At 47.7% G+C, this 23,808-nt stretch overlaps 1 protein-coding gene across 1 annotated transcript in view; it reads left to right on the top strand.

The window, feature by feature from the left end:
- Positions 1-23,808, top strand: part of LOC132475188 (roundabout homolog 2-like) — a 48,409-nt gene that overhangs the window by 23,964 nt on the left and 637 nt on the right. Inside the window, exons 8-23 of the mRNA XM_060076195.1 lie at positions 211-373; positions 2,819-2,985; positions 3,588-3,709; positions 4,213-4,429; positions 5,363-5,481; positions 8,665-8,839; positions 15,787-16,011; positions 16,483-16,525; positions 16,787-16,926; positions 17,630-17,920; positions 18,434-18,566; positions 20,038-20,414; positions 20,745-20,843; positions 21,975-22,151; positions 22,675-22,814; positions 23,768-23,808. The exon at positions 23,768-23,808 is cut by the window's right edge and continues 637 nt beyond it. Coding sequence (XP_059932178.1) covers positions 211-373; positions 2,819-2,985; positions 3,588-3,709; positions 4,213-4,429; positions 5,363-5,481; positions 8,665-8,839; positions 15,787-16,011; positions 16,483-16,525; positions 16,787-16,926; positions 17,630-17,920; positions 18,434-18,566; positions 20,038-20,414; positions 20,745-20,843; positions 21,975-22,151; positions 22,675-22,814; positions 23,768-23,788 — 2,609 coding nt within the window. The 3' untranslated portion in view covers positions 23,789-23,808. The remainder of the gene's footprint in view (positions 1-210; positions 374-2,818; positions 2,986-3,587; positions 3,710-4,212; positions 4,430-5,362; positions 5,482-8,664; positions 8,840-15,786; positions 16,012-16,482; positions 16,526-16,786; positions 16,927-17,629; positions 17,921-18,433; positions 18,567-20,037; positions 20,415-20,744; positions 20,844-21,974; positions 22,152-22,674; positions 22,815-23,767) is intronic.

Genomic DNA, 23,808 nt, shown 5'->3' with positions numbered 1-23,808 from the left:
TCCATCATGAAATGGATCTGAATACACTATCAGTCCCTCATTATAAAAGCGTCTTCTAAATGAATACATGATCAGATAGTAAATAATCAACCTCACCAAGAACTCCCTTTTCAAAATAAAAGTCCCTTTCCCGTACTCTATTCTATCATATAAATATCTCCCATTTAAAATGAAAAAACCCAACGTGTGTATTTATCGCCCCTGCTTCAGAAGACGCGTCGATGTCCCGCGTGTCCGAGTCCATCCAGCTGCCGGGACCGCCGCAGAAGCCCGTGGTGACGGAGGTGACCCGCAACACCGTCACCCTCACCTGGCAGTCCAACCCCCACGAGGGCGGAGCCGCCGTCACCTCCTACATCATCGAGGCCTTCAGGTGGGTCTCGACAACACGCTGACCCCCCCGAACCCTGGGAGGAGGCATCCCCCTCTCTCCATCACGAGCTGCCTCCCTCAGTCGTTAAGGAAGGCTTCTCCTTACCCCCTGGCGGGTCTCGGGTCAGGGGGGGGGGGGGTGATAAAACATGGCCTGTGTAGCCCTTTGAGACCGTACCTGTGATTGAGTATCCTGTCATCGCCGCCGCGTTTGAATCATTTGCGTAATACTCTGGAACCTCCACCCACCGTTCAGAGGGGCGTAATCAAGGGCACGGAACCAAACACCTCCAGACGCGATTGGATACAGGCTAAACCAATCAGAGCATAGCTCGTGGCGTAGCGCCGAGGGCTGCGTCGGGTAATTTAACGTTCACCCAATCATTTCAGAAGTACACACATTGGCACACACATCGTTCTGAAACAACGAAAGCTTTGAGTGCAGATGTTTGTTCTGCTTCTAGAGAAAATAAACGGTCCAGTTTGTTAAATACTTTCTCGGATTCAACTGACCGTCAACTGACCACGGCAGCCATCTTGGTCATCTAGCCATCCTATCAAACTCCCCCCATCGTACCAAACGGTTGTGATCGACCCGGGTCCACTTCTGCTTTCTGAACGGGAACGGGGGGCCGGACCATCTGCCGGAGCAAATTAAACATGAGCTCTCCGATTTGTCTGGTTCCCAGGCCAGTGATTACGGGATTAACAAATAAAATGTACTAGACTTGAGTGACATGGACCCCCCCCACCACCACCACTGTACAGATGCTGACCTGATGGGCCGTACTAGACTTCATCCTCCATTCACTGAACACACCAATACCTCGGTTATCTATGCTGTAGTTGAACTTTGGTGAATTTCATCAGTAGTCACCTGGTGGCTCACGATTCACCTCTAGTCTGGGAATCCAATATGGCAGTTGAAGATTAATTTGTTGTAAAATTGACGTAGACAAGATTATAATCAAGGGGAGGCTCTGTGATGTCTAGCCAGAAATGAAAGCGGTCGGTAAACACGACTTAAAGTGACATCCTAGTGTGCTCTATCATTCTGTGTTTTCTCCCATACCGGGACATCCGTCCCATCCATCATCTCAAACGCCTTGAAGGGTCCCAAGCGATGGGGAATACGTCCAGGGGTAGTGAGACTGAACTGCTACCCTCGCCGTATCCGCTTGTGTGTCTCTTCCTCAAGTTCGCCCGTGATTTATAGCCCGACGTTAGCAATAAAAACTAATTAGCCTGTGCGGTGCAACTTAAAGGGGGGAGGGCCAGGCGCTGCAGTAGTGGCTAGGGGGTTCGATTCCCAGCCGTGCTCCCCGGTCGCCTGCTTCCAGGCATCGTTGAGCAAGACGTCTAGCCCCCTGCCCGCTCCTAAATGATAAATGTCTCTCGGTTCCACGTCGTTTTGAATAAAAGCATCTGCTAATAGAATCAAAAGCGAACTGATAAGTAATACAATTGGTCCCGCCCTGCAACCCTTCGACAGCCAGAGCATCCGCAGGAAAAAAACAAACACCTACCGGCCCCCGGCCTCCCCAGCAACAAGTGAGTGGTGCTGAGGCTGATTATTGTCATGCGGGCCAGTGCTGCGCTCTCCAGGCTGATGGATGGGAGGGTTCGAGCAGCCAGAGTAATCACTCTGTCAGGAAACACTGGATGCTAGAGGTCGCAGGGTTAAATGCATGGAGGATGCACACACACACACACACACAAACGTACACAAATGCACACACACTCAAAAACGCACACACACACTCACAAACGTACACAAACGCACACACACTCACGCGCACACACACACACACACACACACTCACACACACACACACACACACACACACACACACACACACACACACACACACACACACACACACACACACACACACACACACAGACTCACACACAGCCTTAAGTCTTAAGCGGGTGACTGGAGAGATTCGGATGCTACTGCACCCGAAGTGGGAAGCCATTGCAGTTGTTTGTGCTTCACTGCCGCAGTTCAGTGCTCGCCTCACTAGCGTCTGCAATTGCCTGAAAATCGCATTTCCTGCATGGCCACATGATCTCTGGTCAACTGTGCTCGGGAGAGTTTATTTTTAATGTGTAAAACAGCCCAGCTTGCCGTTGAGCAGTGGCGGAAATATTCCCAGGGCTCGCGCTAAGGCGGTCAGACAGGGGAAACACTGTACGTGCCATTCCTGCGTACATCCATAGCACTGGCCGGCCCCACCGGGAATTGAACCTCCAACCCTTGGCAGTGTTATCTCCACGCTCTGCCAGCCCCCGCTAGAGAAGGCGTAGTACAAACAGGGAGTCTTGCATCAATCCGCCACGCTTGCTGACGGCTGGAGTGCTGAACAGGATGTTGACACGGCAAATTAGATTGATTCTGAGTGTAAAAATGTGCTGATCACCATTCCTTTCTTCCACGTCTCAGCCAATCAGTGGGCAGCGCCTGGCAGACCGTAGCGGACCACGTGAAGCAGGAGAGACACACTGTGCTAGGACTCTTCCCCAACACAGTTTATCTGTTCATCGTCCGAGCTGTCAACTCGTACGGCCTCAGCGACCCCAGCCCCATCTCAGAGCCGGTCAGAACCCAGGGTGAGTGGACCGGCGCTGGGGAAGACAAACATCTCTTATTAGTGTTGGATAACCAGACACAGAAGAGAGGGCTGGTTTACTGCGACTTTATTCATTATGTGGTAACAAAGTGAATGCATTATTCATATCTTTACAATGGTCAGTAAGACAATAGATCGTCATCACCTACATTTACATTTAGGGCATTAAGCAGACGCATTTATCCAGTGACTTACATTAAGTACATTTGTCATAAGAAAGATAAACCAAGTACTAACATTCGCTAGCTGAACCCATTACCTGTATGCAACAATAATAGCTAGGATAAGATGCTTCACAATGCTAAGTATACATTTTTAAGTGCAATGAAGTACAACATACAATAAGTGATTCCATTAAGTGCCATTTCATTTAATGCAAAGCAGATTTTCTTTTATATATAAGATAAAATAAAATGAAAACATTTGCTTAGCACAGACCCTGGCATCTGGCGATGTCCGCCCGTGAGGCTCTGACGTCTCCCCCAGTCCTGAGCAGCGTGCCAGGCTGTGACTCTGGGCGGTGGTGAGCTGCCTTCAGCCTTCAAGCCTGGTTACAGGAAGGCGCTTGTGTTGTGCTTTCAGACGGCAGCCCCACCGAGCAGGGAGTGGACCACAGGCAGGTGCAGAAGGAGCTGGGCCAGGTCTCTGTCTACATGCTGAAGCCCGTGGTGCTGTCCCCTTCCAGCGCCAAGATCTCCTGGACCGTGAGTAGAAACATCTGCTAGGGAGGGCTCGGCATCGCCGCGCGTTTCGTTAGCTCACCTCCAGGGTTACCTTCTTCCCTGTTTACACTGTTTATGTAGATTTGAATCCCCCCCAATTCCATTTACAATACATTTACATTCAGGGCATTTAGCAGACGCTTTTATCCAAAGCGACTTATAATAAGTACATCTGTCAGAAGAAAGAGAAACAATATTCTGCTGTCGGTAAAGTAATGATGTTCATAGAAACATGTGACAAGCACTGACAATCAATCGGTTAACCCATTCCCCGTACACAACAAAGATAGCTAGGATAAAATGCTACACAATGCTAAGTACTATTTTCAAGTGATATCTGGATGTTTAATGTATGTTAATATCAAATGTATGTATTTATCGATGTGTCAAATCTCATTATACGATGTCATCATGACCAGGTTGAACCATTTATTCTTCGACCGCTGCTGCGTTTCTAACTCGTCTCGTGTGCTGTGATTGGTCAGGTGGCGCGCCAATCGCGCTACGTGCAGGGCTACCGCGTGTTCTACCGGACCATCGGCAGCTCCTGGTTGGTGCAGGACGTGGAGTCCGCCCCGGAGCAGAGCACCATCCTGGCCGAGCTGCGCGGCAACACAGAGTACGAGGTCAAGATCCGGCCGTACTTCAACGAGCTGCAGGGCGTGGACAGCCTGATGGTGGGCCTGCGGACCCCCGAAGAGGGTGAGGAGAGACGGAGACTAGGAGGAGAGACAGACAGACAGAGAGACAGACAGTGAGACAGAGACAGAGAGGCAGAGACACAGAGACACAGAGACAGACAGAGAGACAGAGAGGCAGAGAGACAGACAGACAGACAGAGAGACAGAGAGACAGACAGAGAGACAGAGAGACAAAGAAACGGAGAGAAAGAGAGACAGAGACAGACAGAGAGACAGAGACCACTCTGCTGTAGGAGGAGAGACAGGGAGACAGAGAGACAGAGAGACAGAGAGGCAGAGAGACAGACAGAGAGGCAGAGAGACAGAGAGACAGAGAGACAGACAGAGAGGCAGAGAGACAAAGAAATGGAGAGACAGAGACAGACAGAGAGACAGAGAGACAGAGAGACAGACAGAGAGACAGAGAGACAGAGAGGACGAGACCGCTCTGCTGTCACTGGAGAGGTATACCCTCCACACAAAGGCTGTGTCCTCTGTAGCACAGTCTGTGTGTGTGTGTGTGTGTGTGTGTGTGTGTGTGTGTGTGTGTGTGTGTGTGTGTGTGTGTGTGTGTGTGTGTGTGTGTGTGTGTGTGTGTGTGTGTGTGTGTGTGTGTGTGTGTGTGTGCATGAGGGGGATTGTTATGGGTCCGTCCGATCGGATAGGCAGATGGATGGGTGAATGGGTAGATGGATGACTAGGTAGATGGATGGATGAATTAATGATTGAGAGAGAGAGACTGATTCACTGACTAGCTGACTGAATGACTGAATGACTGACTGATAGACAGATAGAAAGGGACAGATAGAAAGGAAGATTGAGAGATAGACAGAAGGATATATATATATATATATATAGAGGGTGAGATAGAGAGGCATGACATGCGTATTATGCCATCATCAACTGACCTTTCCTTCCCCCTCTCTCTCCCCTCCCTCCCCCCTTTCTCCCCCAGTGCTGTGCGTGCCCCCCCAGGCCGTGTCCGTGGTGCAGCTCAGCAACAGCTCCAGCATCAATGTGTCCTGGGAGCCCCCCCCCCACAGCACCCTGACCGGCATCATCCACGAGTACCGGGTGAGACCCCCTCCCTGACTGACTGATGACTGACTGAATGACTGACTGATTAACTGACTAGCTGGCTGACTGACTGAATGATTAACTGACTAGCTGGCTGACTGACTGAATGACTGAATGACCGACTGATTAACTGACTAGCTGACTGACTGACTGAATGACGGAATGACCGTCTGATTAACTGACTAGCTGGCTGACTGACTGAATGACTGACTGATTAACTGACTAGCTGGCTGACTGACTGAGAGACTGACTGACTGAGTGGCTGACTGACTGTCCGACTGACTGGGTGCCTAATTGAGTGACTGACTGACGACCCCTCAAACTGCTAATGTCCCTGAACATGCCATGCATATATATATTTAAGCAATAGATCACGCCAGGCTGTGGTATGTGCTCATTATACCACTGTTAAGGGGCGTTGTCCGGCCCCGACGCGCAGCGGAGGGCCGGCGACCCCCTTCACAGTGGTATAATGAGCACATGCCACTGACTGAAGTGATCTATTGCTTTTATACAACGGTTACTGTTATGGCGAAACGAAAATCATAGACACACTACATTTAAAAAGAAACAAAGAAAGTCAAAGTAGCCGTTTTGTTAAAGAATACAAAAAAGTAGTCCCTCCTGGCTGCCGCTATGCATCGACGGTCGCTATGCAACACACTTTAGCGTCCCTCCGAGAGAAGGCTCCGATAGAGCGGATCGCCGGCAATTTATCCTATGGAGCAGTTCACTCGCCGTGTGCCTAAGCTTTCGTTAGTCTCTCCATCGCCTTGCTCACTCCCGGAGTAACAACATTTACACCCTCTCCATCATCCAACATATGTTTTACTTTGTAACTGTTTCTACTTCCAGGCGCGGAGTGATATGCAAACTTTCACAAAATGATCGGGCGTCATAGCAGTTATGTATATGCTCATTATACAACAGTTGGGAACCAATCAGGTCGCTGGATTTAGGTCCCCCGTTGTATAAATATATATATATATTGTAGCGGGCCAGTGGGTGTGGGGTTTCCACACTACCAAGTCGAATAGACAAAATGACACAACACAGAGAGCAGTTCCAGTGCAGAATGGTTTATTCACCTCACAAACCAAACCAGGGTGGGAAAAGGGTTGTCCACCTCTTCTGTGATACAGTCCAACACTTTCCACATATCTCTTTCCCTTAGGCCGTTCCGTGCTTCCAGGCGATCACACAGATCCTGCCTGTCCTGTCCTGTCCTGTCCTGTCCTGTCCTGTCCTGTCCTGTCCTGTCCTGTCCTGTCCTGTCCTGTCCTGTCCTGTCCTGTCCTGTCCTGTCCTGTCCTGTCCTGTCCTGTCCTGTCCTGTCCTGTCCTGTGCTAGCCCTAGCGCCAGCTCTAGCTCCAGTTCCAACTTCTCCTCACAAGTCTGTTTGCTAGCCCTCTTAAGCCCCAGCACCCCTGGTTAACGATCCGCAGGCTTGCCTCGTTAAAAGGAGGAAGTCCATATATGGCTTGGGGGTGGAGCCAGCAGGTTTCCAGACCTATCACTCCCCTCACTCCTCCCTGGCGTCTGCCCAAATATATACTGTATATATATATTTATATATGTGTATAAATATGTGTGTGTATATATAGATGAACTGTATATGCTGTTACTATATGAATAGGGTTGAAGCTGGGGTAAAATGCATTTGTATATCATGGGGTTCCATTGAAATGCGGGTCTATTTTGAACAGAGTGGATTAACAGTCATCACTTGCTATTATCTGACCAATGAGCAGTTGACTGTTGAAAGGGAACCAATTTGGTCCTGATATTGTTGACTGAGCACACAGTGTGTGCCTGTCAACTGTTTTGCAGGGGGGGAGGATGACAGAGAGGGAGAGAGAGAGAGACAGAGGGAGATAGATTGTGGGGCAGAGAGAGAGAGAGCGATTGAGATGATTATCTGTCCATTAGTGTGAGAACAACAGGCATTACTAATCGCTCCATCATCGATGTGAGAAGCATCCACACCGAACACACATTCTGTATTGCTTTCTGTTCCTGTCACATTACTCAACTCATCATCATATTACTACTACAGATCTGGATAAAAAGAAAGCGCAATTTGACGACAAAGATAGTCTTTGTCCCTGTCTGAGGAGGTTCCTAGTGCTGTCTGTGTATGTTTTGGTTCGCTCTTTTTATGTGTAGTTTATGTATAGTCATGTTATTACGACGCAAGGTCTATTAGGGGGAAGATTAACATCATTAACAGCGCCGTGTACAATTATGTTTACTATATACATCCACAGAGCCACTATGCCTTTGAGACGAAAAGCGCTGAGATGCAGTCATGCTCAATTAAAGCTGATATTGTTGAGCTGAACACACGTGATTTCAAATGCACGGTGAGGGACTTCAAAGTGAGACGTGAAGAAATTATAATGGTGAAAAAATACCTGGACTGTTAGCGTGGAATAATCTGTTTCTTACCGAGGGTGAATAGTGCAACAGGTTGAAATACATGCAAAGTGATGCAGTTGAGATGCCATCCAGAAACGACATTTCATCTACTTTAATTTAAACTTGGCTGCCGGCCATTATTTCCTTTGCCATCACTAATTCATTTCCCTCCATCAAATTGAAAAAAACGAAAGAGGATGTTGCTTTCATGGAGTATGAGCTTGTAAACCCCTTTTTTCAGTCGCTAACTGTGATGAACGGCTGGGCAGAAATCCTTGACTTTCCTTGACATCAACTGAAAAACGTTTACAAAATGACAAGTGACATCCATCATGTCCTCTCTTAACCTGATATCAGCAAAGGTCACGGGAAACATTGAGTTGTCTTTGTGCGCGGTACCTCAACCACATACCACATCACCCACCACCCCCAAAAAAGATATCTCTGACCAAGGCCGTTGCCAGGGTTAGAGATAGTGTGGTCAGGGGGGAGGGGGGTTGCGTATTCAGTTGCGGGGGTCCAGTTATGTTGGGGAGGGTGGGGGACACACGGCGGACACAAAGTAACAAGCCTCAACCGAATTAAGCATTTACCCACCTCGGAAAAAGAGCTCAACCGCTAATTCTGCATGCAGTTGCATTTCGGTTTGAATTTCCTTCTCATCTCTGCAAAAAAAAAAAGGTCCTCGGCTGGACCTCGACGACCTCATCGCTGGCTACGGGTGGCATGCTGACCTCTGACCTCTGCTGACCCCTCCTTCAGGTGTGGTGTCTGGGGGCCTCGGAGAGGGGGGGCCAGATGAACCGCACGGTGGACGGGGCGGTGCTGTCCATCCTGCTGACGGGGCTGCTGCCGGGGGTCCGCTACAGCGTCATGGTGGCGTCCGTCACCGCTCTGGGCGAGGGCCCCCCCAGCCCGCCAGTCGACCTGCTGCTCAGTGAGTGTCACGCGGCTGCCCTTGTTTGCTGATCCCTCCTGCTTTATTCCCTCCTCAGTCTGTCAGGTGCTCCTGATTCGGGGCTGGAGCTGCTTCTACTACTGCCGCTACTTAAGGCGTGGCCTGTGTTCCCCCACTGGGCCTCTCACTATTGGCAGCTCCTGTCGTTCTACTTAAGGCGTGGCCTGTGTTCCCCCACTGGGCCTCTCACTATTGGCAGCTCCTGTCGTTCTGTTGTCACTTTGTCCTGAGCTGTTTGGGTTCCGTGAATGGAGGGCTGTCAGTATAGGCTCTTTTTGTGTTTCTGTTGTTAGTTAGAGAGTCTGGGAATTGTAGGTTAGGAGGAGGAAGTCCTGGCTTCGACGGCCCAGGCTTCCTCCATCTTTTTGTTTGGGTTAAAGAGTCCTCCACTTGTCGGAGTTTGGGAACATAAGCTTTAGTAAAGTGTCATTATTGTTTAAACTTTAATTCTGGTTCGGTGCACGGGGGTCTTCAGATCGCCACAGAGACTTAATTCAATGAATTATCATTATTAATTATTAGTATTATTATTACGATTTGTGAATGAATTAAGTGCTGGTGTATGGCTGTGTTAAATGTGGGGGCGAGGAACCAGAGTTCAAACCTCGTTATCTGCTGACCCTCGACCTCGAACTGAGATTTGTGTTGGATGAAAGCATTGGCGAAATGGCACAACATTATGGTTCTCAACTTGGTAAAACAAACATTTTACATGAATTATCAATAATGTATTCAATGATATGTCATGTTGCAACCCAGTCGCCAAGAAAAAACGTTGACGGTGTGCATTTCCATGAACACTGGATACGTAGCATTTCAACGTAAAAAAATAGCGTGTTATACCTACAGTATCCACGCGTGCCGCTGTGGAGGCGGGTTTCGGGGTTTGGGTTTCACGGGGGGAGGTAGACTGTTGTTGACCGGGGAGGGGGGGGGGGGGGAGACACGTTTGTTGAGGGGGGGGGACGACGACGACACGATTGTAGGGGGGGGGGGGCACGTTTGTAGGGGGGGGGCACGCTCGACAACGAGAGTTGGTTTTTATTGAACACTCGACAACGAGAGTTGGTTTTTATTGAACGAGACTTCAACACGGAACAGCTGCACAAAACGATGGTCACGTCACTCTCGGTGACGGTGTCGACAACAATGAACACACAAACAATGTTAATAGAACAACACACAACCACATAACATCCCGAACCCATTAACCCCACTTAATCCTAACAACAAAACAAGTTAACAAAAGCCCCTTTTGTCAACTGACAACCCCAATTCCCAGAATCCCTCGCGGCTCCGGAACACGGCGTAGCCTATAGAGTGGCGAAGTCACGCCCCTTCCGGTAGGGCTCATGGGACCTATGAGATCGAAAAATATGAATGGGTGTCAATGGAGAGAAAATAATTATTTTCTGGTCCCGGTCTTTATATGCCCTGGATTACACATATGTTGTTTGTGTAGTCTTTCTCGTTGTGTTTTCTCTACAGCCTTTATCTGAACAATTGCACAATAAACGGTCGAACTCTTTGCATGAAAAATTATCCTTTAAATCCACAAACAACATATGTGTAATCCAGGGCATATAAAGACCGGGACCAGAAAATAATTATTTTCTCTCCATTGACACCCATTCATATTTTTCGATCTCATAGGTCCCATGAGCCCTACCGGAAGGGGCGTGACTTCGCCACTCTATATTAATCTTTATTATCTGAATGGGAAATGCAATATTTTAGGACAGATACACCATTAAACGCGTTTCTAATGACATTTCTAGCGAGAAATGTACATTTTCCTTACATAATCTTCAGTCAGTGAATGTGTATGATCATAGATTTCATATTCAAAAGGCGAAGGGGTGAAAAAATTTAAGAAATATATAAGAAATATAGGCCTACTCAAAGCCCAAATCATTGATATCATACCCTATCCAATAATAAAGAAATTTGAATTTGAATGGTAACAATTCCGTTAAATCCTCGTCCTCGTTTTGAACGTCTCACTCATCAGTGTGTTCTTTCTGATTAGCTCTTAATTGAGATCACCTGTCACGCACCCCTATATTAAAGGTGAACACAATGGGTTTGGTTTACTTTTCGCATCGGCCTGTGTCAATCGAGGTTGAGTTTAGTGAGGTTTGAAAGTTTTCGATCGAGATTGCAGATTACTATTGTCACTTTATACAAACTGAAAGTATGCGTTGTTGCGTGTTTGTTTTTGTGGGCATTTGACTGAACAGCCCAGACAAATATTGCTACCAAAATGGCACTTCGAAACAGACCACCGCAGTGAGTAAAAGTTATTTTCCTTTATTAAATGTTGACGTTTTTGGGCTGTCTCCTCAGACACAAGCCATCAGTATCCCTGCTCTTTGCACCTTGACATGCATGTCGCCGCTGTTTGTTAACCTAGCTTTGCTGATTTGTATCTTGTGATGTGTGTGTGTTTTTCTTAACAGGTGTTAGATGACTGACAAGATCTATGGGGGGGCCCCCTTTGGGCCCCCCCATACCAACTTAGTCTTCAAAGGAATCTAGTGCCATGGGACTCCAGTGTCTTCAAAACATCCTCGGAATACATGTGTATGAATGGTCCACCGAAGGGTTGATCTGGAAGCCACCACGGTCCACGCAGTAATCTGCTGCGTGGGCCGTAGTGGCTTCCAGAGCCATTTTTCGGTCTTGGTCAGGATTTGTTACAGTTGCCCTTCAATGTAGCAGGTTACGGGTTTCTGAAGAAGCCTGCTTTACGTAGCATTGGAGTACAAATATTGTGCAAAATGCTCATGTAATTGCACTAGCACTAGTAACCTGTAGATTAGCTTAGTTTAACGTCATTCCGTGCTGTCTCTGTCAAATGTGTGGCTTACTTTAAGTCCACAAGGCCCTCTGGTAAACCACATTGGAACACCCCTGGACAAGGTGATTAGTCACTGGGTGTGTGCTAAAGTTTTGTTCCATTTTTCACTAGTTGGTTAAGGTTTGGTAGAATTGTTTGGATGCTAGCGACGTGATGGCGTATGTACAAGAGCCTACCGTGGCCAGGCCACAGTTGTGACGGTCACGGCCAGATGGCCTAGTGTGAGTGCAACCTTGATTGCATTTGTATACTGTTTACCATTGGATGTTTATGCAATTTGGCTTAATTAATCTGCAGTAAAGCTGCATTTGACTATTCCAGAGTCGTTTTGTACAGGCTTTCAATTGACCATGTCAATTGACCAGTTTCTTTTTTTTTACCCTTGCTTACAATCCAACGGTTGTGACCACTTATGCAACTGGGCTGTGAACCTTGCAATTCTAGTTGCATATTTGTACACGCAAGCTTGTCCATTTCTATCGCCATCACTAACACTAGCTTCAGCATTTCCTTGTAGGCCATTAGCTGACTTGTGTATTGGAGCGATGATTTGGGTATTTTAAGATGCTTGAAAACCTAAAATAAAGCAAAATGCGTGTCTGGTGTGCAAGAGCCAATTTGTTGGCTTGCAGTAGTCGAGGAGTTGCCGTAGGTCGGAAGCCATCTGGAGGTTGTGGCAATGGAGGCTTGTGGTAGATCAGACGTCTTCCCAGGCAGGGCGCGCGGTCTTCTCGATCACAGGGCAATCTTCAGAGGCAATCGTCTTCTCACTCCTCTCTCTTCAAGACGGTGTCACGGCACCAAATGTTAGATTTCAGCTTATTTCTAAACTGTTTGGACAGACTCTGCGTTGTGTATTTTCAGTCGTAGTAGTAATTCTTGAAGTCGAAATCAAAGCAACTTGACAGGTTGGATCAGAGGGTTGAATAGATGGTTTATTCCAGGATGTAATACAGCGAGATACAGACTTAGGTTGAATAATCTATAGTGGACCCGGTGGTCGATGACTTGTTCCTTGGCTGTCGAACCCTCTTCTCATCGAACCAAAGGGTTGGGGCGAGTATAATACAAAAAGGGGATATATGAATAACACGAAAACAGACGCACTCTCAGCACTGATGAGGTATCTGGCCCTGGCCATGTCCCGGAGGACCAGGTCGGTTCAACCTTGTTGAGACGTAACAATGGCAGAACACCCCGTCAGTATGAGAGGCCCTGGCTTGTCCCTAGACTAGAAATGTGAACAACAGAGAGACACTAAAATACACCAACATTCAACACTGCCTATCAAGAGACTTCTAAAACATATCTGCTAGAACAGTTCCTATACTTCTTGTATAATTTGGTCATGCAAATTTACTTTTTGTAGTTGCTCCATATTTAGTTCTTTGACAGCCTCACCTGCTAGAAAAGTCTATTCAAATCGGCTAAATATAATGAACTAAATGAATAGCCATGAAATGTTGTCACTCATACTAATGGCAAATACCCTCTTTCAGTTGGTGGTTCAACACTGATGTCTCTCTAGGCTCGAGGGAGAGCTCACAAGTAAATTACACGAATGTCCTGGAGCAATTGGGAATACACTTTTATTTAGTCTACCTGACCAGGGACATCTTTGAACTATAGGTCACCTAACCCAAACTTTTCACTCTTGTTAGGTTGTCCTTTTCTCTTGTTGAAATGTTGAAAGGGCTGAAATATCAACATTTCAGGTATTCTGTTTGGATAATGTGCAAAACTTGTGGCTTCACTAATAAAAAAAATTAACGAATGTATTTTTCTTAATGTGGTTAAACTATTTAAAGATTTGTATGCAAAATATTTCTGCTCAATTTGTGGTCAATGAAACTCTGAAATTTTTTAATTTGATAAAACACAACTATGGGTTAAAGGTATTTGCTTTGGGCATCTTTTGATATTTTTAGAATCTAGCTCCATTGACGTTAGAAATGGTGTCTCCCAGTACTGCAAAGTGCTTCCACAAGAATGGGCAGAAAAGGAACTGCCAACTAAATCTATTTAACATGGGTAGAAAGTTTCCATGGAAGCTCTTGGCTGCTGGTTCCCAACACAGCTCCACTGTTAGCCTGTGACCTTGCGTTTAACTTTTTTTGACTTTTGGTGACTTTCACAAAAGAGAAATGAACTGGTTAATACAATAAACAAGACATTTCATGGTACCATTTTGAACGGTTTGTGGATATTGCATTAAATCCATATGCTTGAAACTTTTCAATTATGCATATCAACGAAACAATGGAATGAAATAAATCAAGCAATTTGTGGGACTTGGCTGCTTTTACATTATTACTCAATTTGGGGGTTATTTCAGTCTCCAACCTGCAGGTCGTGCGAAGAATCATTTGAATGGGAATATTCTATAAATGTCTTGATACCATCTTTCGTCTCAACACTTCTGCTGCAGCCGCTGTTGAAGCGTATGAGTCCTTTGAGACCCCCTTTGATAAAAGGGGTTCGAACAAGGTGAAGGACACCTTGTTCGTCCTCCTACGCCACCGGGAAGATATTTACATGCTTCTGATTGACTAATGAATTGATTCAGCTATTCCCCCAGAAGTCTGGGGTCAAAAGGTCAAAAGGAGACGGCACCAGCCCCGTTGAAAAAAATAGAATACCACCCAACACACTCAGGAGATTAATGATATTTAAATTATTATGACCATGAAGTCTTTATTTGCATTGGTTTACATTTCGTTCTTTGGAAAACGGTTCTTTTTATTTATTTATTTATTTTCAGTTTTTGAGGAGGTGCTTCAAAGATGCTAATTTTTCTGCAATAATCCAAAATCCAATGGAAAAACCTGTTGGCTTTTTGTCAAGGGAACCCAGGTCGACGCTAACTTCCGGGTTGGCCAACATACGTCATCCCTCCACCAATCTACTGTAAAAACAAATGTTCAAGTTTAATGATAATGCATGAATTTATTCTTTATTCTGCGTAAAAAAGAATAAATGCTTTTGGCGACTGGGTTGGCTCTCAGATATACGTGTTTCTAACAAGATGATATCCTTAAAAGTTACATAAAGTAACAGTTTAATAACACAAACGCAGGAAGCACGTGAGCTGCTAGTTTAGCGAAAGCAGTGTCCCTAACAACCTGACGTCGTTGAAACATGCGAGCGAGCCGATCAAATCCTAATAACTATAAAACTAAAGATCAGACACAATCACTGACTGAAAATTATGCAAGTAAAAAGTATATTTCTCGCTAGAAATGTTATTAGAAACACGTTTAACGGTGAATCGGTCCTAAAATATTGCATTTCCCATTCAGATAATAAAGATTAATAAAGATCATACACATTCACTGACTGATGATTATGTAAGGAAAATGTAAATTTCTCGCTAGAAATGTCATTAGAAACGCGTTTAATGGTGTATCTGTCCTAAAATATAGCATTTCCCATTCAGATAATAAAGATTAATATAGGCTACACTGTGTTCCGGAGCCGCGGGGGATTCTGGGAATTGGGGTTGTCAGTTGACAAAAGGGGCTTTTGTTAACTTGTTTTGTTGCTAGGATTAAGTGGGGTTAATGGGTTCGGGATGTTATGTGGTTGTGTGTTGTTCTATTAACATTGTTCGTGTGTTCATTGTTGTCGACACCGTCACCGAGAGTGACGTGACCATCGTTTCGTGCAGCTGTTCCGTGTTGAAGTCTCGTTCAATAAAAACCAACTCTCGTTGTCGAGTGTTCAATAAAAACCAACTCTCGTTGTCGAGCGTGCCCCCCCCCCCCTACAATCGTGTGTCCCCCCCCCCCCCCCCCCCTCCCCTCAATTTGCCGCGAAAGCCGTGAAACCCAAACCCCGAAACCCGCCTCCACAGCGGCACGCGTGGATACTGAAGGTATAACACGCTATTTTTTACGTTGAAATGCTACGTATCCAGTGTTCATGGAAACGTACACCTTCAACGTTTTTTCTTGGCGACTGGGTTGCATGTTGACCTCGATATCTTTTATACAACCGACGCTCGCAGCCACCATCTCGGGATAGAACCATGACTCACCCCGCTCTCTCCTCCTCCTCTCACCCCCAGGTGCTCCGGGGTCCGACCGGACCTCCGTCCCGGGGGAGACGGAGCGGGCGGGGCCGGGCCTGGGGGAGCAGATCACGGGGGTGGTGCGCCAGCCGGCCTTCATGGCGGGGCTGGGGGTGGCGTCCTGGGTGGTGCTGATGGGCTTCAGCGGCTGGCTGTACTGCCGCCACCGCCGGAGGAAACAGCTGGGCCACTACACCACCTCCTTCGCCTACACCCCTGCAGGTGGGGACGGTTCGGCGTGGGTGTGAAGGAACATAGACGGAGGTTTTAGGTGGAGGGTGGTGTGTTATTTTGGGTTTGTGGGCAATGGCTGTTCTGAATCAGTCGTTCCAGCGTGGGTCTTTAGCGTTTCCTTTCTTTACTTTTTGTTGTCGTTAAACATGGTTTCATGTTGTTTTTGCAGCCTTAACTGCCCGTGAATACGGAGAAAAAAGAAAGGAAATGATGTGTAGTGTTTAAGTGTATTACTCATTTTAATGAAACGTACATCTGCTCTCAGAACTGCAGACTCAAACAGTGGAGCGTGCATTTAGGTCACCGGCGTACGCCTGATGTAAAATCTGCGTACTTAATAATTAAATCCCAGCTGGGACAGACAGACTTGCTCATTGTGGCCTTGAGAGAAAGAGCTGCATTTGAAGATACCCAACCAGACTTTAAACTGCCAGTTTGTTCCCTCTTCTGTCCTTCCAGTCGGCTTTCCTCATGGAGAAGGATCCGGAATCATCAACGGAGGGTACAGTTCCCTGTCTCGCTAAATAATACAATATTTAATATATATTATAACAGTTACATACAATAGAACAGTTACACATGATACACCATTTACATACAATATAACAGTTACACACAATAGAACAGTTACACATAATAGAACAGTTACACAACAGATACTCATCATAGAAACGTTACACAACAGTTTCAAATAGTAGAACAGTTACACTTCACCTGGAAAATGTTTTGATGTTTTCCTCTGTTCCCTGTTGTTTGTTTCCAGGCCAGGCATGTTGGGATCAAACATGGGCACCTACCCCTGGCTGGCCGAGTCCTGGCACGCCTCGAATCTAAGCCAGCAGAGCAAGGAGTCTGTCTACCCCTGTTCCAGCAAGCTGGGGCCCCCAGATAGATACTTCACCGGTAAAGGCACAACACAAGCAAACCAAACAAGTAGTATATGAATCAATGGTTATGAGGTGATTCATGATTACTGTCAACAATCACACGGCAGGGGATGATTGCGTTGAACATTTTGCCGGTAACTTCATTAAAAAAGGAATGTGTTCCACTGCACAAAGAGTTGATAGACGCAAAAACATCAGCAACAAACAAATAACTAATTAGAACCGCTACTAATACAGACAATACAACAAAGAACACAACAAACACACAAAAAAACACACAAGAACTGCAACGCCAACTGAATTATAAATAATGCGTTCGTTTCCTACCGTTGGGGGTAGGAAACGGGCATCATTAGGTGAAAGATGTTTGGAAAAGTTAAAACGTAGACTTAGGTACAGGCGGCATTCAGGGGGCTTGTTGCTCAGGAGGTAGAGCGAGTTGGCTGTTAACCGGAAGGTTGCTAGTTCAATCCCCGGCTCCTTCTAGCTGGGTGTCGAGGTGTCCCTGAGCGAGACAGCTCTCCCTAGCTGCTCCTGACGAGCTGGCTGTCGGCCTTTCATGGTTGACAACGCCATCGCGAGTGTGAATGTGTGCATGAACGGATGAATGTGAGGCAGTACTGTAAAGCGCTTTGAGTGGCCACTGGTTAGAACAGCGCTGTATAAATGCAGTCCGTTTACTCGGCGCTCCGCATCCTGACCCTCCTCTCCCCACACAGGAGGCGGCCTCCACAACTTCCCCAGCGCCCAGTCGGAGAAGTACAGCTCCAAGTCCAGCGACAGCCCCATCTACAGCACCATCAACACGGCGGCGGAGGAGGACCTGCTCACCTACTACGACACCTACTCCAGCGTGCCCTACTCCCTGGGCCCCGACCCCTACGCCAGCAGCCCCGTGCTGACCCACAGCAGCCTGGCGGGGCTGGAGCAAGGCCTGGACCAGTGGACCATCCAGGCCGGTCAGTCGGGGGCCGAGTACGCCAAGCTCCAGTACTCCCGGACGACCAGCGGTGGGTTTTGTCAGGGGGGGGGGGGGGGTTGATCACGTGACTCGGGATCACGTGGGGGTTGAAGATAGACCTGGATGTGCTTTGTGGAGTACTGTCTTTGTTGTACTTGAAGGGCTTAGCCAAAAAAATGTTTGTGCTTGGCACTTGGTTCTATGAACTTCCTTACTTACAGAGATATATTGTTGTGTCTCTTTCTTCTGGCAAATGTACTTATTGTACGTCGCTTTGGGTAAGCGTCTGCTAAATGCCCTAAATGTAAATGTATTGATCCCTAATGGGAAATGTGAGTTTGACCGTGGAAAGAACAGGACAGTAGAACTTGTCTAATCTGTGTGGCTGCATACACCATACACTAAGAGTAGTAGACATGGAGATGCAAAAGTAAATGTAAACTTGACTGGTGTTCAATGTTTGTTGTAGGGTCTTCATCAAACTCTGACACCCCTGGCCTCTGTTGCTGTGGGCCTTATCTCGTCCTTTGACACGGCTGGTGTTTTTCCTTTCCTCTCTCAGCCAAAAAGGTGAAGCAACGTTCCAGTCGGCCGTCCAAGCCGGCTACCCTGAACTGGGTGGATGTGCTGTCACAGCCCCTCCCCGCGGACAGAGACCTGGGCCAAGGCCAGATGAACCCGCAGGACTGTCTCAGGTAACCGCCAGAGCCATTGTCAAGTCCACATATTGTCCCAAACAGGGCGGTCGAGGTGGAGACAAGAGGAGGAACGCCCTCGATCCTGTTACTAGGCTCTGTCTTTGTGCTTATGTCCTCAGGGTAATTATGAAATTAAAAGCTTCTGCTCTGTTTACTTACTGTTTTAACTTCCCCTCCATAACTAAATGACTTAATTCTGATGATATTCTCATAGGAGATCTGCCTAATCACGCTGTATGCCTATCAAACTAACGCTTCGCACATTGCGCCCGTGTGTGTTTGTGTGCGCGCATGTTTGTGTTGATGTGGTGGGGGTTGTGGTGAGAGATGGTCTGGTTGGGTCTGTGTCTCAAACCACGGTGTGTGTCTGCAGGCTGTGTGTGTGTTTCTGCAGGTTTGTGTCTCCGGGCTGTGTGTGTGTCTAGGTGAGTTGTGTGTATGCAGGCGCGTGTCTGCAGAATGGGTTTGTGTCTGTAGGTGTGGGTCTTCAGGGTGTGTGTGTGTGTGTGTGTGTGTGTGTGTGTGTGTGTGTGTGTGTGTGTGTGTGTGTGTGTGTGTGTGTGTGTGTGTGTGTGTGTGTGTGTGTGTGTGTGTGTGTGTGTGTGTGTGTGTGTGTGTGTGTGTGTGTGTGTGTGTGTGTGTGCGCGCGTGCGTCTGCAGGTTTGTGTCTACAGGCTGGGTGTGTGTCTGTATTGTGCATGTCTGCAAGCCGTGTGTGTAGGGGACTGGCTGTGTGTCTGCAGGCTATGTGTGTGTGTATGGTGTGTGTGTGTGTGCAGGTCTGGATGGGTGTGTGTATGTCGTGGGGGCTGTGTGTGCGTCGGGGTGGGTGTGTGTATGTCGTGGGGGCTATGTGTGTGTGTATGGTGTGTGTGTGTGTGCAGGTCTGGATGGGTGTGTGTATGTCGTGGGGGCTGTGTGTGTGTCCTGGTTGGAACTCCTCATTGGGGTTACAGAAGGAAACGTCTGCTCTAACGAGGCGTGACAGATTGGATTGTGGGCCTTGCAGGGCAGCTATGGGGTTGTGGGGGGGGCTGTTCTGAAGTTGTGGTCCGCCCTTTATAATAACATCCGCCGCCCCTCTGACAGCCTCCATTAGTAGGGAGCGTCGTAGCGACACGGTCGCCATTTAAAACACCGTGGCGGACCTGAAGAAGACAAAGAGGTTGTTCCCCACCTCCTGTTACTGAGTTACCGCTTTACACCAAGACTTGTGGAAGGTTTTTGTATTTAAAATGTCCTGTTTGAATTATTCACTTTGTTTATTAATAATATAATTCATGAACTGCTTTGTTATCAAAGTGATAATTAGAGATCCTGCGATATATTCTTTATAGGAGGCATCTGAACAGCCTGTGTAACACCTCTCTGTCTGTCTCTCTCTCTCTCTGTCTCTGTCTCTGTCTCTGTCTCTGTCTCTGTCTCTGTCGCTCTCTTCTCCTCCTCCTCCCCCTCTCCTCCTCCTCAGCACCGACGAAGACGAGGAGGACTGGTGCCCCCCCCTCCCGGCCCGTACCTACCTGATGGACGAGGAGCTGGCCCTGAGCCTGCAGCAGTCCGCCGCCTCCCCCTCGCCCTCCCTGTCGCCCTCGCCCTCGCCCTCGCCGCCTTCCCCCCTCCCTCCCCAACGGCGTCGGACCGGCGACCATCCCCCCCGGCAACGGCCCCTGGACCTCCTGGCGGCGCACCACCCTTCCTCCTCCTCCGCCGGCACCGCCACCAACGCCTCCGTCACCCAGTCCAACCCCGACCTGTTCTCCCCCAAGGAGGTGCCGGCCGTGGGCGAGCTATACCACACCCTGCGCTGGCCCGGAGACGCCGAGGGGGCGGCGGACGCAGGGAAAGGTATTGTATAATTCAGCAGCGGTGTGTGCCTAAGTGAGGCAGCGCCACCCCCCCCACCCCCCACCCCCCCCCTCCACCCAACCCAACCCCCAACCAACCCCGGCCCCCACCACAAGGGATTTCCCAAAAGTTTAGTGCACTGCCAACCCACGCCATGCATAATTCATGGCTACGAGGTGACCTAAGAAGAGAGCGTATTCGCGCATGGAGCATTTGTTCCATTTGTTTTAGTCCCGCCCCCCTCGCAGCCACCCCCCTCCTTGGAGCTGCTCTCGGAGGATGACATCATGTGTTCCTTACCGTCAGGACAATCTTCTCTCTTCGCTGCAGAGTTCAACCCCGCAGTCCAGGCGCATAAATCTAGACCCAAGAAGAAGCCCCCGAGGGACGGCCAGCAGCAACCGAGGAGAGAAGTACACACCCAAGCAGGTAATTCACACACACTTCACACACACACACACACACACACACACACACACACACACACACACAGGCACACACACAGACACACACGCACACACACAGGCACACACACACACACACACACACACACACACACACACACACACACACACACACACACACACACACACACACACACACACACACACACACACACACACATGGACAAACATGCACATACACACTCACACATACTCACACAGAGACACACACATACGTGCACAAACACACACACACACACACACACACTCACACATACTCACAGGCACACACACACACACACACATATACACAGACAAACATGCACATACACACAGACACGCACGCACGCGCACACGCACACACAAACACACACAGTGTTTCACCAGAATCACCATCCTGACTCAGAAACAATGCATATACAACATGATATTTATTTTTGCTTGTGAGCCAGGATTCCATTGCTAATTCATATTCACACAGACCAGTCCCATCCGCTACTCTGATGGCGACCTCGCCTGCTCCCTGGTCGGCACACACAGTGCATTCTGCTACAGTTTCTGTAGTAGGCAGATCTACATAAACCACAGTGCGTCATGTTAGGAGTTGCTAACGCCTCCGTCCATCTATTCACTATGCAGATCTACATTATCCACAGTGCATTCTGCTAGTTTCTGGAGTATGCAGATCTACGTTAACCAGTGTATTCTGCTAGTTTCTGGAGTATGCAGATCTAAGTTAACCAAAGTGTATTCTGCTAGTTTCTGGAGTATGCAGATCTACCTTAACCACAGTGTAATCTGCTACAGTTTCTGGAGTAAGCAGATCTACGTTAACCAGTGTATTCTGCTAGTTTCTGGAGTATGCAGATCTACGTTAACCACAGTGTATTCTGCTAGTTTCTGAAGTATGCAGATCTACGTTAACCAGTGTATTCTGCTAGTTTCTGGAGTATGCAGATCTACGTTAACCACAGTGTATTCTGCTAGTTTCTGAAGTATGCAGATCTACGTTAACCAGTGTATTCTGCTACAGTTTCTGGAGTAAGCAGATCTACGTTAACCACGGTGTAATTTGCTAGGAGCTGCTAACACTTCCGTCTGTCCGTGGTCTATGCAGATCTCCCCCCTCCGCCCACCCCCCCGCCCACAGAGCGGTCGGACGCGGCGGGCGGCGGCGGCGGCGGCCGGGCGACCGAGGGCGAGCGGGCGGCGGCGAGCGGGTCGCCCGCCGCCCAGCGGAGGCGCGGGTTGGTCTCGCCCCAGAAGAGAGGGCCCTCCAAGTGGCTGGCACAGGGTACGTCCGCGCCGGCAACACGCTGCAACTTTTATGGGATGACTCCTAGCGCCAAACCCACTCGGCCGGCGTGCGGGGGGGAAGCGGAGCAGTTCTGGGAATGAATTTTTTATTTCGACTCACTTTTGTCGCACGCAGAGGATCTTTCGAGTTTGACTCTTGAACTGGTCGGTCTCCTGGAGAGAGCAGTATTGTTCTTTTTTGAGGGATCTGTGAGGATGATGTGTGCTGTGATATGTCTATAAACGGCTGTTGTTGTTATTTCTGCAGTCCTGAATTGTGCTATATAATTCCATGTACCGATCGGTGTAGAAAACACTGTACATTATGGAATACATTACAGTTAACAACATCTGAACGAACTGAATAACCCCAAGAATGTACAATAGATTATGTGAGACTATGTGAATCACTATCTTTCTACAGCAATGCATTAAATTATTTCAAGTCATTGACCTTCTTTAAACCGCCATAGAGGCTCAATATTCGAGATTAGTGATGGTTTCTTTGTCCTCATTTACAGATGAGAACGTGATCCTGTACGGTCAGTCCTGCGCCCTGCCCAAGGTCCAGTCCTCCAGCTACGGGTCCCTCGGTGGGGCCCCTGTTCGGCCCGCCACCAGTCCAAGGGCCCCTGGCTCCGCCGAGAAGAGGAGAGATGAGGTGACGCTTCCGAACTGATCCACTGCAAGAGTTTGCACCCGAGCACACATTGTGGCGGTGCCGTAGAAAAAAAAAGCTTTTTCGCTTGTTTCCCCATTCATTCGCAGACAAAGGAAAAGCTGAAGAGTGCTTTTATAGGGGGAGGTTGATATCTAACACTGACCATCCACTCAGAGTCATAGAGTCAGACAATGGCTTAAAAAAATACCAAAAACAAAGTTTCAACTAAATATATGACTATGGCAAAAGAAACACATTCATTGTATGTTATTTAATGACACGGTGTGAAGACCTGATACAATTTCGTAGTACGATGTATCAGAGGTGAGATCATTTAGCTTTATATTACCACATAATCTCTTTCTATGAATTAAATCCGGCCACGGCCAAAGTCCATATCAATCAGTAACACACATCTTTAGTCATCAGTATCACAAGGGTCTATCAGTTACATACACAGTCTATCAGTAACACACAGCTTTAGTCATCAGTATCACAAGGGTCTATCTATCAGTAACACACACAGTTAATCAGTAACACACAGTGTATCAGTCACACACACAGTGTATCAGTAACACACAGCTTTACTCATCAGCATCACACTGGTCTATTAATCAGTAACACACAGCGACAGTCTATCAGTAACACACAGCTACGAACAACAGTAGTATCACACTGGTCTATTTATCAGTAACACATAGCACCGTGTGTCAGTAACACACAGTTTGTATCCATCAGTAACACAAAGTAACATTCATCAGTAACACACAGTCTATCCATCGGTAACACACAGTAGTATCACACAAGCCTGCCTCTGGGCTCGCTGTCGCTCCTCTAATTACGGGCTTTGCTTGTTTTGCTTGCAGAACCTCATTTAAACAGAAACTGATTATGTGACTTGATGGGGCGCCTCTTCTATCCTCTCTGGCTGCTTTTTCGTGAAAACCCATCAGCCTGTTGCCATGGCACCCTGAGAGAAGCGGGAAGATGAAAC

Source organism: Gadus macrocephalus, chromosome 16 (assembly GCF_031168955.1).
Source record: "Gadus macrocephalus chromosome 16, ASM3116895v1".
Classification (NCBI taxonomy): domain Eukaryota; kingdom Metazoa; phylum Chordata; class Actinopteri; order Gadiformes; family Gadidae; genus Gadus; species Gadus macrocephalus.
The sequence above is the reverse complement of the archived record's forward strand: the minus strand, read 5'-3'. Positions and strand labels throughout refer to the sequence as shown.